Below are 13,407 nucleotides of genomic sequence, written 5' to 3'. Positions count from 1 at the left end.
GACACCTTTGAGAGACACAGCATTAGAAAACAAAGAAAAACTATGTAGTGCTTTTTAAAAAAATTAATGTAGACCTTGCTGTCTCACTCCAATACAGTATAGAACTCCAATGAATTAGGAAGTTGTTATCAGCGACATTTTTTTTCCTGTAGAGTGTAGGATTAAGTAACCCTGTGAAATTTTTACTGTTTTTGACCTACAGAAATGGTAGATGCATATGGTTCAATCTAATCAAAGACCAGACCTGAGTCTTTGATGTCATCGTCCAAGTATATACAGGATTTATGAAAAGGAACAATACAAGCATTTGCCCGTTTTGGTTATGTCCTGGAATCTGACTCATCTTAGTCATAGGACAGAGGAGATAAACGATGGAAAAACTGTTTGGGCCAGCTGAAAGGAAAAAAGAAATGTATAGGAAAGAAGGCTGGAATATTTCATAGGAAATTAAGCTTCAGCAAGGGTAGGAATTTAGGCTTCAAGATAGCCAAACCAAAATTACCGGCTGGACTTTTTTCTGTATTTCTGCGACATTTGCTGTATCTTTTTTTCTCTCTCTGTCACTGAATAATGTGGCAGGAAGCATGACCACAGATAGCATTAATGTTTTAAATTTTAGTTGCTTCAAAGAAACTGGCTCACCTGCATAGGCCCTATGTCCAAAACTCCCAGGAAGAGGACTCACCAGCCCAGATCCATATTCCTGAGCATCTTAGCCATGGCTAGATCATGAAGTGTCACAGGAATATACCTGATCCATAAAGAACTGAGTGTGGTGAATATTGTAGATAATAGGGTATATTAGATTTTATATATATTTCTGAAGTAAGGGTATCTAATCTGCTGCAAAAAATATTGGTTTTCTGTCAAGTTTAAATGTATTATATATAGAAATTGTTGAAGAGCTTATGGAGGCCACTAGTTTTATTGAACAAAAATCACTTAGACAGTTACCTAGATACTGACTTAAGATGACTTGTGTGAGCTTAGCAAACACTTTCACTAAGTCCTTTTATAAAATTAAACAAGTACAGATTGACTATCCTTTATCTGAAGTGCTTGGGACTAGAAAAAGGTTTCAGATTTGGCAGTTTTTCAGGATATTTACGTGACTTTACCAGTTAAGCACTTCTAATCTAAAATCTAAATTGCATCACGTTGGCACTCAAAAAGTTTCCTTATTTTCGAACATTTTGGGTTTTTAGATTAGGAAATATGTATGTATTATCGCAAAATTCCATTTATGATGCTGTTTATTGCAGAAGAGTACAGTGGTTCTTGGTTCACAAACTTAATTCTTTCCACAATTCTGGTTGCCAGTCTCACTGGCTGAGAACCAAACCACATTTCTCCATAAGGTCAGTTTGTGACCAGAATTGTGAAAGGAATTAAGTTTGTGTATGTAGAACTAGTGTTACCACAGGTAACCTTTGGAAATTGTCAAGAAGGGCCTCTTTTAGATGTGGAATACATTAGAGAATGCTTCTTACCTTGAACTTGGTTGAATATTGAAGAAATGAATGGACAAAGTTGTATTTTTTCCCTTTATAACATCTTTTTAAGCAGTTATACTAAACATCTTTTTAGGTAGTTATACTAAAGCTCCAAAATTCTAAGACTAAATATAAAATAAAATAAATGTTTGGACCACATGCTGAGGATGAGACATAGAGAATCAGTTAATTGGCCAAGCTGTGTGGTAGCTCAAGTGACTAAAAGCGTATTTTTGAAGCACTTTAGATGATGGTTAGATTGATTATCCCTTGGTGTGGGGAACCACACCCCTACTTTTGCTCTGCTTTGCTTATACTACTTGCTTTAGTCATCTTTCTGATGCTATAATAAATGCTTGAGACATTTTGGCTCCAGTTCTGGAGGCTTCCATCTTGATTGGATGGGCCTGTTCCTTTTGGGTCTGTAGCAAGATGTCTTATCAAGGCAGGCAGTGGCTGATGGAAAAAGCTGCACGCTTCACTGTATCCAGGATCTGAAAAGAACAACAGGAGACCAGTGTCCCATAAGCTATTCAAGGACATGTGCCCAAGGACCTAAAACCTCACCCTCTGAAAGATTTCTACCACTTTTCAGAACTACCAAGCAGGGAACCAAAACTCTGACACACAGGCCTTCCAGGACACTTCAGCCCCAAACCACTGCACCATTCATAGGCTTCTCTCTAACCTTCAGTCACCTTCGCTTTTACATTACAGTTTTGGCTTTGTTTCCATACATTGTGTGTAGCCCAACCTTTTATAGTTTCTTTTTCTTTTTTTTTTTTTTAAGGGTGAGAAGAATTTAGTGAGAGAAAGAAAGCTTCTGTGTAAGAGGGACAGAAGAGGGGCTGGAAAGTGAGCTGCCTGCCACCCCACTTCTCTAGGGTACTTACTGAGCAAAGCCACAAGGGGAGGCGGATTTAAGGTGGAACAATTAATAATCAATCAGTAAGATTACAGGTACAGTCACTTAGGTAATATTGGTCCAATGGGAAATCACAAGGTGGGCGTGAGATGGGACCAGACTCTGGTGAACAAATAAGGTTACAAGAAGTATGGTCACTGGGCTAATATGGATTAAATGGGGATCAAATTGGGAAGCAAGTCACATATACAAAACAGGAGTAAAATGTCTCATCACAACTTTCCATGTTTTCAACTTAAATTTATAAAATTATATGAGACAAAGCATGACTAACTATAAACAATAAGCAAAGAAATAACATAAAAATTTTGAATACCTAAGTGCGTTTTCCAGGGTCTATGAAGCAAGAGCAAACTCTTACCTCTATCCAGTTATCTTGGTGGAAGATCTCCAAGTTATATAGAGGAAATATAACTCCCAACCTGATAGATGTCCAAAATGCTGAGTTCATGTCCTCCAAAATTGAGGAATGAATTCTAGGAACAATGCAAGTTAAGAGTAAAAAAAATTTATTGAGAGAAGGAAAGCCTCTGTCTAAGAGGGACAGAAGGGAACCCACAAAGTGGGTTGCTCCTATAGTTTCTACAGAGGTAAAACTCTACATCAACATCTGTTTAATGTTTAGTGACAACTTCATCTCAGAAACAGTACAGAGAAGAAGTAAGACTTGGACAGGATCTTCAATGTTCTTAGCATCTAATTAAGAGAATCCACAGTGCTGGAAAAGTGTAATTAGCCAGCTAAGGTATCATGTTTAAGGTTGACTTACAGCTTCTGTGACACGACAACATGAGTGTAAATCTATATAAAATCTCAGTACATACACATGTGTGCATACTTATTCTGTGTCCATCTCCAGGCTTCCATTATATTTGTGTCAGTTTTCACTGATGAAGATTACTGTTTAGAGTTATGCTAAGTGCTACCTGAGAATTTATAATGATGGTAGAATTTATAGAGTTCCTGAGCACTGAAACAAGTTTTGAAAGTAATTTTTATTCAAGGAAAAGAAACTTAAATTTAGAAGCAAAAGTGCTTTGAAAACATAGAGCTAAACTGGTGGCTGTGCCTCTGGCTCAGTGATAGAGCACTGGCCTACTACACATGATGCCCTGAGCTTTATCACCAGAGCATGCACGCACACATGCAAAGGTAAAACTTTATTATTATTGCCAACACTCCTCAAACTCTTCAATGAAATTGAAAGGGAAGCAATCCTTCCTAAATCGTTCCTAGAAGCAAATATTACCCTAGTAGCAAAACCTGAAAAGGACCCAATTGAAAAAGAGAACTACAGACCAATCTCCCTAATGAACACAGATGCAAAAATCCTCAATAAAATATTGACAAATAGGATGCAGCAAATCATCAAGAAGATCATACACCATGACCAAGTGGGATTCATCCTAGCCATGCAGGGATGGTTCAATATACGTACATCAATAAATGTAATACACCATACCAATACAGCCAAAAGTAAGAACCACATGATCATTTCTATAGATGCAGAAAAAGCTTTTGACAAGGTCCAACATTCATTCATGATAAGAACCTTGCAGAAAATTGGAATAGATGGTCTTTACCTCAATATAATAAAGGCTGTCTATGACAAACCAACAGCCAATATCATACTAAATGACCAAAAATTGAAGGCCTTTGCTTTTTTTTTTTTTTTTTTGTCTTTTTCCTTTTTATCGGTACCAGGGATCGAACTCATGAGTGCCTGCTTGCAAGGCAGGCGCTTATGCCACTGAGCTAAATTCCCAGCCCCTGAAGGCCTTTACTTTAAAATCAGGCACAAGACAGAAATGACCCTTATCACCACTCCTATTTAATATAGTGCTGGAAATACTAGCCAGAGCAATTAGACAAGAGAGAGAAATAAAAGGCGTAAAGATAGGAAAAGAAGAAGTTAAGCTATCATTATTTGCAGATGACATGATACTCTATATAGAAGATCCCCAAAACTCCATTGAAAGACTGCTAGATATAATAAATAAATTCAGTAATGTAGCTGGATATAAAATCAATACTCAAAAGTCGATAGCATTCCTATACACTAACAATAAAGTCACAGAGAAATAAGAGAAGCCACACCCTTCACACTAGCAACCAAAAAAATGAAATATCTACGAATTACTCTCACGAAAGAAGTGAAAGACCTGTACAAGGAAAATTATAATACACTGAAAAATGAAATTGAAGATGATCTCAGAAAATGGACAGACATCCCTTGCTCATGGATAGGAAGAACAAACATTGTGAAAAATGGCCGTTCTCCCAAAACTTTTATACAGATTCAATGCAATCCCGATAAAAATACCATCAACATACCTCACAGAACTCAAGAAATCACTCCTAAAATTCATCTGGAGCGAGAAGAGACCTAGAATAGCAAGGACAGTTCTAAGCAGCAAAGGTAAGGCAAGAGGTATCACAATCCCTGACTTGAAGTTATACTACAAAGCAACCGTAGTAAAATCAACGTGGTTATTACTAAGTTTTTAAGAACATAAGCAGCAAGCCTGTATGTAAACTTATTTGGATGAAAAAATCGTTACTATGTGCTTTTACAGTGGACAGCATTTCTTCATTTAATATGCTCCTTAGGATTCCCATGAAAATTAGATTGAGAGAAGACTTTACAGGGATAACATTCAGTAAAAGCACAAAGAGATCATTATTGAAAATATTGAGGGATAGGGAAATGATAAGATTTGTTTTACCAAATAATTGAATTCATTGTAAACCTATAAGAAATAAAAGTACCCAGTGGGTTTAACACAGCAACAAAGGTCCAGAAATGTATCATAGTGCATAAAGAAAAGGTTTGTATTTGGAAATCAATGGAGAAAAGCTCTTCATTATATCATGTTGGACAGTTGGTTAAAAATCTATAGAAAAATAATTAAATACAGAGTTAATGTGTGTTTAGATTCAGAAAATGTAAGAGAAAGAATATACTTTGCACTGGAGGTGATGGTCTTCATTTTCTAGTGAAAGAAGTTCAAGGTGAAAATCCATCCAGTATTAGAAGCAAAGGCACATGATGTTCATTATTGAGAGGTCATATTACCTTATAGTACAAGAAAACCAACTACACTAATGAAAAAGTTAGCAGGATCCATCCTGCTATCTAAGGAAAAAATTAACAGAAGAGCTTACAGACTTTTAAGAACATATGACAGAGGTTACTATCTTATATTGTCAAAATTATTTTAATATATGCCTTCAGAGTACAGAAAAATTTTAATACTATGTCAAAGGCATTTTCTTTATGTTTATCTCCCTGTGGCATCATACTAAGTTTATTATTGTGATTTATAAATGTTTTAGGAAAACCAGAAGTTAAACGTTAAAATGGCTTATTTTCTGTATCCACTAATTCTTTAATGTCTTTCTTTGCACAATAGGTCAGTACTCCTGTCTTTGTACCAATGAAAACACATGTCCTGCTTCATCGGATGAGCGGAAAAGGACTGGATGCCCATTATTTCTTTCCAAGACAGCCTTGCATTTTTGGTGATAAGATGGTCTCTGTTCAGATTACATTAAAAAACACTTCTGACCGGAAGATAGAAAATATCCACATAGGGGGAAAAAAACTTCCTATAGGCATGCAAATGCACACCTTTAATCCAATAGGTAAATATTTAAAAGTTTGTATTTGCTATCTATTTTCATTTTAAAATTAAATAGATATATTTAGTTAAGTAAAATAGAACATTGTTTTATTGATTGTTAGCATACTCAGTTTATATACTTGGGTTTTTTGTTTTTATTTTTGTTCTTTTCTACAGAACCAGGCATCAAAACCAGGGCCTCATAAGTATCACCCAAGCACACTGCCATACAGCTGTATCTCCTGTTTTCCCATTTTAAACTGCTTTTTATCATACAAAAGACCTATATTTCTTTGCCCTAGTGAGTCAAGTCCCAGCAGTAGTTACAATAATGACAAGAAGATGTGATCTGCAGAATCAAAATCATCATCCTGTTTCTTCTATCTGTATCTCCTTCCTCCACTTTCTCCCTGGTCAGTTTCATTGCCTACATAATTTTTGGTGGCTTATTGTATAGTTGTAGGTAGAAAATAGGTCTGTCTTTGAATACAGTATCTTCTATATCTGGAGGTCCTTTGCCTGTTTCCTTTCATGTTCCATAAATTGAAAGAAAGGGCACTGAGGAGAGGTATGCTATTCTGCTTGTCTTTCTTTCCACAACTTGTTATCTGTTATTGTATTTGTCCACAGTGATTTTTGCTACCATTTAAAAATCAGCATGATTTTTACATTAAAAAACAAGACGGTGTCAGAAATGGTGGCAGGATGCACTGTGCCTGCACACTGTAGCCAGCTGGCACTAAGAAGGCTGTCCCAGGTGCTGTAGGTGCTTTTCAGGTTGCCCTAGTGCCCAGCTGAGAACTATGTATCATCTACCTGGTGGTTTTCAATATTTTGGCATAAAAAAATCCTTTAAGAATTAAATATGCCAATTGTATTTTGTACATTGAGCCTGAAACTCAAAAGTGACAGAAGCATTGTGTCTTCACCTTCAAAATATTACTGTGCTTTCTGTACTGTAGGTGAGCAAGGTCCTTTAACTAGGATGAATTCAAATGTGATAATTGTGGCTTCTTTACTCATTATTTCACATAGCTTCCGTTTTTCTTCATCTGAGTCTGGCGTTGCTGAATTCTTTTGTATAGTTCCATAAGTCATTTAGTAAAGGAAGTGACTCTTTGTTATATTTTCCACAAAGGAATAAAACGGCTCCTGGTAGTAAACCTGGTAGACTTTTTTAAGCAACCAAGTAGAGTTAAAGTGAGTTGATTTCAGAATATGCTTAATGCGTTTTTTAAAATATTTTTATAAATAAGATGCAATTTAAAGAGTAGAGTATCCTGACTTTTATTGAATTATTGTGTGAATTTAATATATTGCCAGAGAATTACAGAATATCCCAATCTTTGGATATTTTTTATGACTTGTAATTTAGCCTGTTTTTACCTAGTTAAAAAAAGTTAATTTAGTTTAAGAAGTGTCAAGCAGCTGACTTATGAATTGTCTTGAGGTTGGAAATGTTATCCAAAGGTTAAAACAGTAGAACAGTATTAATGTTTCCTTGGACTGGAATTATAAGTTGATGAGTTGACCTTTTATTGGCCTATGTAGAGTAGAAGAAATAAATATAATAAATTTCATAGTATGACCTTAACAGAAATACAATGTGAATCTATACCATTGCCTCTGTACTAGTTTATAGGCTTTTCCATTTTTAAGCACATTTTTATGAATGTAATGGTTCATGCATTTTCTCCCAATTACTGAATTCCTTTAAAAAAGAATTAATTGCGATGTGTTTGTATGTAACACTATCTCGACTCTATTGCCAATAGATTACACTAGAGTTGCAGAGCATCATGTGTCTGAATCAGTCCTCCAAAAACATGTTAAGGGTGCAAGAACAAAAAATGAACCAAAACACTGTTTATGTTTTAAGAGATAAGGAAGGCATTATGTGTTCATAAAGCCTGTATTCATGTTTAGGGATTCAGCAGTTTTTGTTTGTCACCAATCTATTTTGTTTTTGTCTCTAATACACAGTTACTTTTGTCTGGATGTTGCCCTGCTTTTAGCATAAAACTGGGTTTGTTGCAAGAGAGTTAGCAATAATGGGCCATTTTTTCCAAAGAGAGCAAGTATTTTGGTGACTTTGTGTTAACACTTGTTGCAAGTGTTTGGAGTTCAGCTGAGATTTTACTAGCTACCTTAGAAGTACAGCCGTCACATGAAAGTTAATGACATCCTATGTGGTTTCATTTTCATTATCAGTAGTGTGGTATTATAAAGCCAATGTTTTTCAACCATTTCTGTTAGTCATCTTGGGTATATAGGAGCAAATCTAGAACAGTATCCAAATATGATTTTCTAATTTGGTAAGCTTTCTCAATTCATTAGGCTCCAAATATTATAAAAATCCATTATATGAATAATTTTATGCTGATCATTTTGCTCTTAAAACGTTCATGTTATAAAACAAACCATTGATCATGAACTGTCCCCCAGAATTAGCTCACAGTTAATTATCTGAAGACTGAAGACAGTATCAAACCATTTCTGAGAGTACAATCAACAGGGCATTTGGAAAGCTGTCACTTTGTCAGTGAAATACATGATGAAGCAGGATCAAAATCACAAATGCTGTTATGTTTTAGTGATAATGTTTGCTACCAAAATGGTGTCACATACAAATAAGACCAAACTCAAGTGGGTTCATGGCACAGAACAAGGTGATACGGATGCATGTCTGTAATCCCAGCTAGGTCCACGGTTGAAGCAGGACCTAGTAGTGCCTTTCTGGGAAAAGTGTCAAAACCCTGTTTTGAAATTTTAAAATATATAAAAGAACTGGAAATAATAGGTTAGCACAAGGACCCTGGCTTTAATTAAAAATAAAATCAACCTTAGAACTGGGGTTGTATCTTAAGAGGTGGAGCACTTGCTTAGCACAGTGAGGCCGTGGTTTCATCCCCAACTTGACAAAAAACTGACTGGAACAGTGAGAATGACTGAGCTGTGAACTGATAGCAACATGTAGCTTTAGGAGGAATAAATACATATGTGTATCTCTTCAGATATGTACTTGCATGTATGAATGAATCAAGTTAGATTTAGACAGCTAAGGCTTATGACTCGTAGGTAGCAAACTAGTAAATGTTAAATTTATAAACAAATTAAAAATAGAATCAGCAAAGCAACATAAATACTACTGAGCAAACCAATATCATTTCAAAATCAGCATCAAAAAGGCCCTCTTACGCCTAATCTGCATGGGGCCTAAGAGATACACACATAACTCCTCATGTGTCAGCCTTTTGAGTTCTTCTATCCCATCTGTACATCATCTCTTTTCATGCTTAGTAAATCAGTTACCAACAAGCCCTAGGGTAGTCACCGTCAACTGAATTAGAAGTGTTCTTGTTAAAATATAACAAATCTGACAAGATGTATAATACGGAATAGTTGAAGCTAAATATGACGATATTATATGATATGGCTGCTGTTGTGATGAAGACTTGGAACAGAGTGGATGGAAATCAGTAATACATGTATTACATAAATGTTTTGAAATATTCTTACGTGTAGCCAAACATTGGAATCACAAATAGGATAAAATTTTGTTAAGTTTTATTATTGCCAACTTAAGAAAAAAAAACAATATTATATGTTAGTGTGGTTATTCTTCATACTTGATTAGCTGATAGCTGAAGCTTCAGAAATCCCAAACTATGCAAGGCCCTTACATTACTTACTTTGTTGAGATACTCAAATCTTCACCTCAATTTTCTTAGGATAATGTATTGAGCGATGTAAGTAGACTTTATTTTAGGAGTGCCTGTTATCTTGGTTAATTTCTGAATACATTTTAATTTCTTCTCATTTTGCCTTGAGTTTTTAAGTTTTAGAATTTTTTAACTGAAAGTTTGGAATATTGTTTAGAAATTTACTTTTTCTATCTAGAATAAACTATTTTGAGAAAATAATTTTGTAGAAGTTCCAAAAGCCCATTGCAAATGTACCACACAAGAACACATTTATTTCTTTCTCACTTTGAATACCTATAAAGACAGTATGGTAAAACAAATGAAATTTCTCTGTAAGTAGTATGTTTCTGAAACAGTGGATCTGATATGTTCACTAGAGTATGTGCAGAATTTGTGAAAAAAAAATGGAAGTCTTTGAGCCAAACAGTGAGATTGTAATTTTCTTTAATATTCTTAGTTTGAATTTTTCTTCTAAATCATCATTAAATTGGGCTGTTTCAATCAAATACAAACATTAAATAAATGTGCAGTACTTAGTTTGCCTCTTTTTCACATCTTGTGTGTTTTCATGTCTAAATTATCTTATTTCCTAGACTCTCTTGAGCCTGAGGAATCCATTACTGTTTCAATGGGTATTGACTTCTGTGATTCTACACAGATGGCCACTTTCCAGTTGTGGTAAGTTCAGTTGTTCTTTTTTTTTTTTTTTTTTTTTTTTTTTGTATTACCTGTAAAGTATGGTAGAACAAAAATTAAGCTTTAAAATGCCTTTTTCTGTGAAACATGATATCTAAACTAATGTGTTTTCTTTCAGTAGTGTTTAGAATGCCATAGAATAGTTGTACAAATGGTGTGCAATGTGTCTTCAGTATTTCTCACGTAGTGGTTATAGTCTGCCACATTAATTGAAATTCATGGTTTGTTCAATAAAGAAATAAACTACTCGCAGCTAATTCTTACAGTTTTGGAAAATTTGGGAGAAATTAAAAATGTTACATCATTGAATATCCCAAAGAAGATACCTTTTGAGACAGTGCATCGTTTTGAGATCTCTTGAGCTGTTTCTCATAGAGCATTATTGATTCTAAATCTGTGTGCTTTGCCTTTTTTATGTTCATTTACAAGCTGCTTTCTATAAAGGTCAAAAGAGCATTTATGTAGTTGGTAAAGGTTTTATAACTCAAGACTATATTCGTAGTTTTTTTAGAATTAATTTTTTGTTACTGTTTTCATATATTACATATACTTCAGATGAATTCTAGTGAAGTAGCACAAAGCTGTTATTTTCAAGCATCTTTTAGGGTTGACTTTAAATTTCATTCTTTTATGTTTTTCTGATATTGGAAAACATTTGTTATTTTGAGTTGAAGTTGCTTTGTTTTTACTCTTAAAAGAACTGAGATTTTTGTCTATCTGAATTTTAACAAGCTCAGGACAGAATCTGATACAATTAAAAATTTCCAAGCTTAAGAGAGAGACATGTTAAAATAAATTTATGGGTTATATTTAGAGAGACCTTCATTTTCACATATCTTTCCAGTTTGCTGTAACTGAGACTTAATCTTATACCTTTTATTGCTGAAAACCCACAGCAATGGATCCAAGCAGTGTAACATAGCACATTGATTTTATGCAGATCATCACCTTTATGCTTTGGGAGGTCTGCTGTTATCAGTGATAGATAGAAACTGATTGCTTTCACCTGCACATCCTAGGAATTGTTTGTTATTTTTCTATTAGACAAACAACACAAATCAGTAGTATGAATACCACACTATGAGCAATATCACTCTTAAACAGTTTGTCTTTAGCACCAGAGGTATATTCATTTTAATGATTTGGACAGTGTGAGCCCAATGACAAAGCTTGTATACCGAGTTAGATAAAAATTAAAAACTAAAAATTTTTTTATCTTAACAATTTATATAAGGAGCTTTTTGATTTCTGTATAATCAGATGAGTTATTATTTTTCATTATTTTTATTACAAAGATTTGTGATCTGTTGAATAGGATTTGCATTTTGTCTTCTATAATTGACAAGGTCTCTTAAGGGATAAAAATGCAGGTAATGTTTGATTTTCATCTTAGATAGGGAAGTGGATGCGAACAATTATTTTTCTCTTAACTATAGGAAGATGATAAATTTAATTCACATTAAAAATCTTAGCAAAAAACATAATAGCCTTAGCAGATTGTAAACATACTAATACTTTTCACTACAAAAGTATAAACTACTTATTTTTGGTTTTACTATGCGAAAAAGCATGCTAGATTAAAAATAATTTTGTGTGTGTTCCAAAAAGAGCACTTTCTCTTGCATCAAATGTAATTGATCCTGAAGCAATGTAATCACAATTACTCACTTTCTTAATTGGCCTGCCCAAAATCAGAAAATGGAAACCGATCGACAGTGTTTAAATCAATAGCTTCATAGTAGTGCTGATAGGGGGAGGGAGGTGGTAGTAATGGGGAGATCAATTGGTCTTAGGTGCCAATCACTGACTGTGCCTTTTGCATAGTAAGTAGCACTTTTTGCTTAGTGATGTGCTATATTAGTCTGGATAGTTCAATAAAAAGAAAAATGCAAGAATAGCTGATACTGAATTTTTTCTTCAAAATACATTATAGAAATCAATATATAAAATGATTGGTTATCAGAGCATATTTGATAACAACCCTTCATAAATCCTTAGAACATGAACCAGAAGCTTTCAGGCACTCTTTTGCTTACTAGAAGAAAGAAATGAGTATAAAGTGATTGTACTTTACTCTAAATGATTATGGTTTTTCAGGGAGAGAAGAACTGCTATCTGTGGTTATGTAGTTTATGGGTACCTGATAAGCATTAATGTCTCCTTTTAATTTTGCACTTTAAATGCTCACTAGATTTAGTGCCTGATTAAGTTTTTGAGATTGAAAACACATACTTTATATGTGTGTGTGTGTGTGTGTGTGTGTAAGCAGATCCCTATCTTGTGATTAGCAGGTGTGAATGCTTTAAATAGTATGAAAAATAATACAACTTGTCTAAGGTGAGAGGACTGAACTCTTGGAATTACGCTTTCTTTTGTCCAAAAATACACTAGGCAGAAATGGATTCTTTAAAAGCGAATAAGCAATAAAAAAAAAATAATAATAATAACAAAAAAGAGTGTGATTAGCCACCAGAATTTGAAATATTGACAGAAAGCAAATGGGAGCAGATAAACATTAACAGAAAAAATAAAAATTGCAGGGCATACCTTCATAGAAGAAAAGTCCTATTATGTTAAGAACAAATCTAACAATATCAAGTATAGAGTGAGTGAAAAGAAAAATTAGAGGTTTTGAGAGAGTGCTGAGAGAATTAAAGAACTACTTCTACTCTCTAGCCCCCTGCCTCACCTCTAGCTTCAGGGAATGTACCCATTCATTGTGGGCCTCAGAATAGCACTGTAAAGAAAAAGAACAACTTGCCTGGAAAGGACTTTAGTGGAGTATGGAGACCCTCTGCACAAGGAGATTAGGTGCCACAGTAGAAACTGTCACTGATGTTATTGTGTACTTGTAGCACCTTAAGCACTGTACTAAATACCTGCAATCCATGTGTCAATTTGCTTAAGTTCACAATAACTCTACCTATATTATTATTACTCATACATAAAAGGAGCACATAATTTTA

At 34.4% G+C, this 13,407-nt stretch overlaps 1 protein-coding gene across 3 annotated transcripts in view; it reads left to right on the top strand.

Moving 5' to 3' along the window:
* The window catches only part of Ap3b1 (adaptor related protein complex 3 subunit beta 1), a 259,442-nt gene that overhangs the window by 222,251 nt on the left and 23,784 nt on the right, over positions 1-13,407 (top strand). For all 3 annotated transcript variants that reach the window (XR_010050584.1, XM_063258393.1, XM_063258392.1), the window contains exons 23-24: positions 5,832-6,063; positions 10,339-10,423. Coding sequence is in view for 2 of the 3 variants with exons in the window: in XM_063258393.1 (XP_063114463.1) it covers positions 5,832-6,063; positions 10,339-10,423 (317 nt within the window). In the remaining variant the exon portion in view is untranslated. The remainder of the gene's footprint in view (positions 1-5,831; positions 6,064-10,338; positions 10,424-13,407) is intronic.

The sequence above is a fragment of the Cavia porcellus genome, unplaced genomic scaffold (genome assembly GCF_034190915.1).
Source record: "Cavia porcellus strain 051 isolate PalLab524CR breed Dunkin Hartley unplaced genomic scaffold, mCavPor4.1 scaffold_11, whole genome shotgun sequence".
NCBI classification, from domain to species: Eukaryota; Metazoa; Chordata; class Mammalia; order Rodentia; family Caviidae; genus Cavia; species Cavia porcellus.
This window is presented reverse-complemented; position numbering and strand designations above follow the sequence as displayed.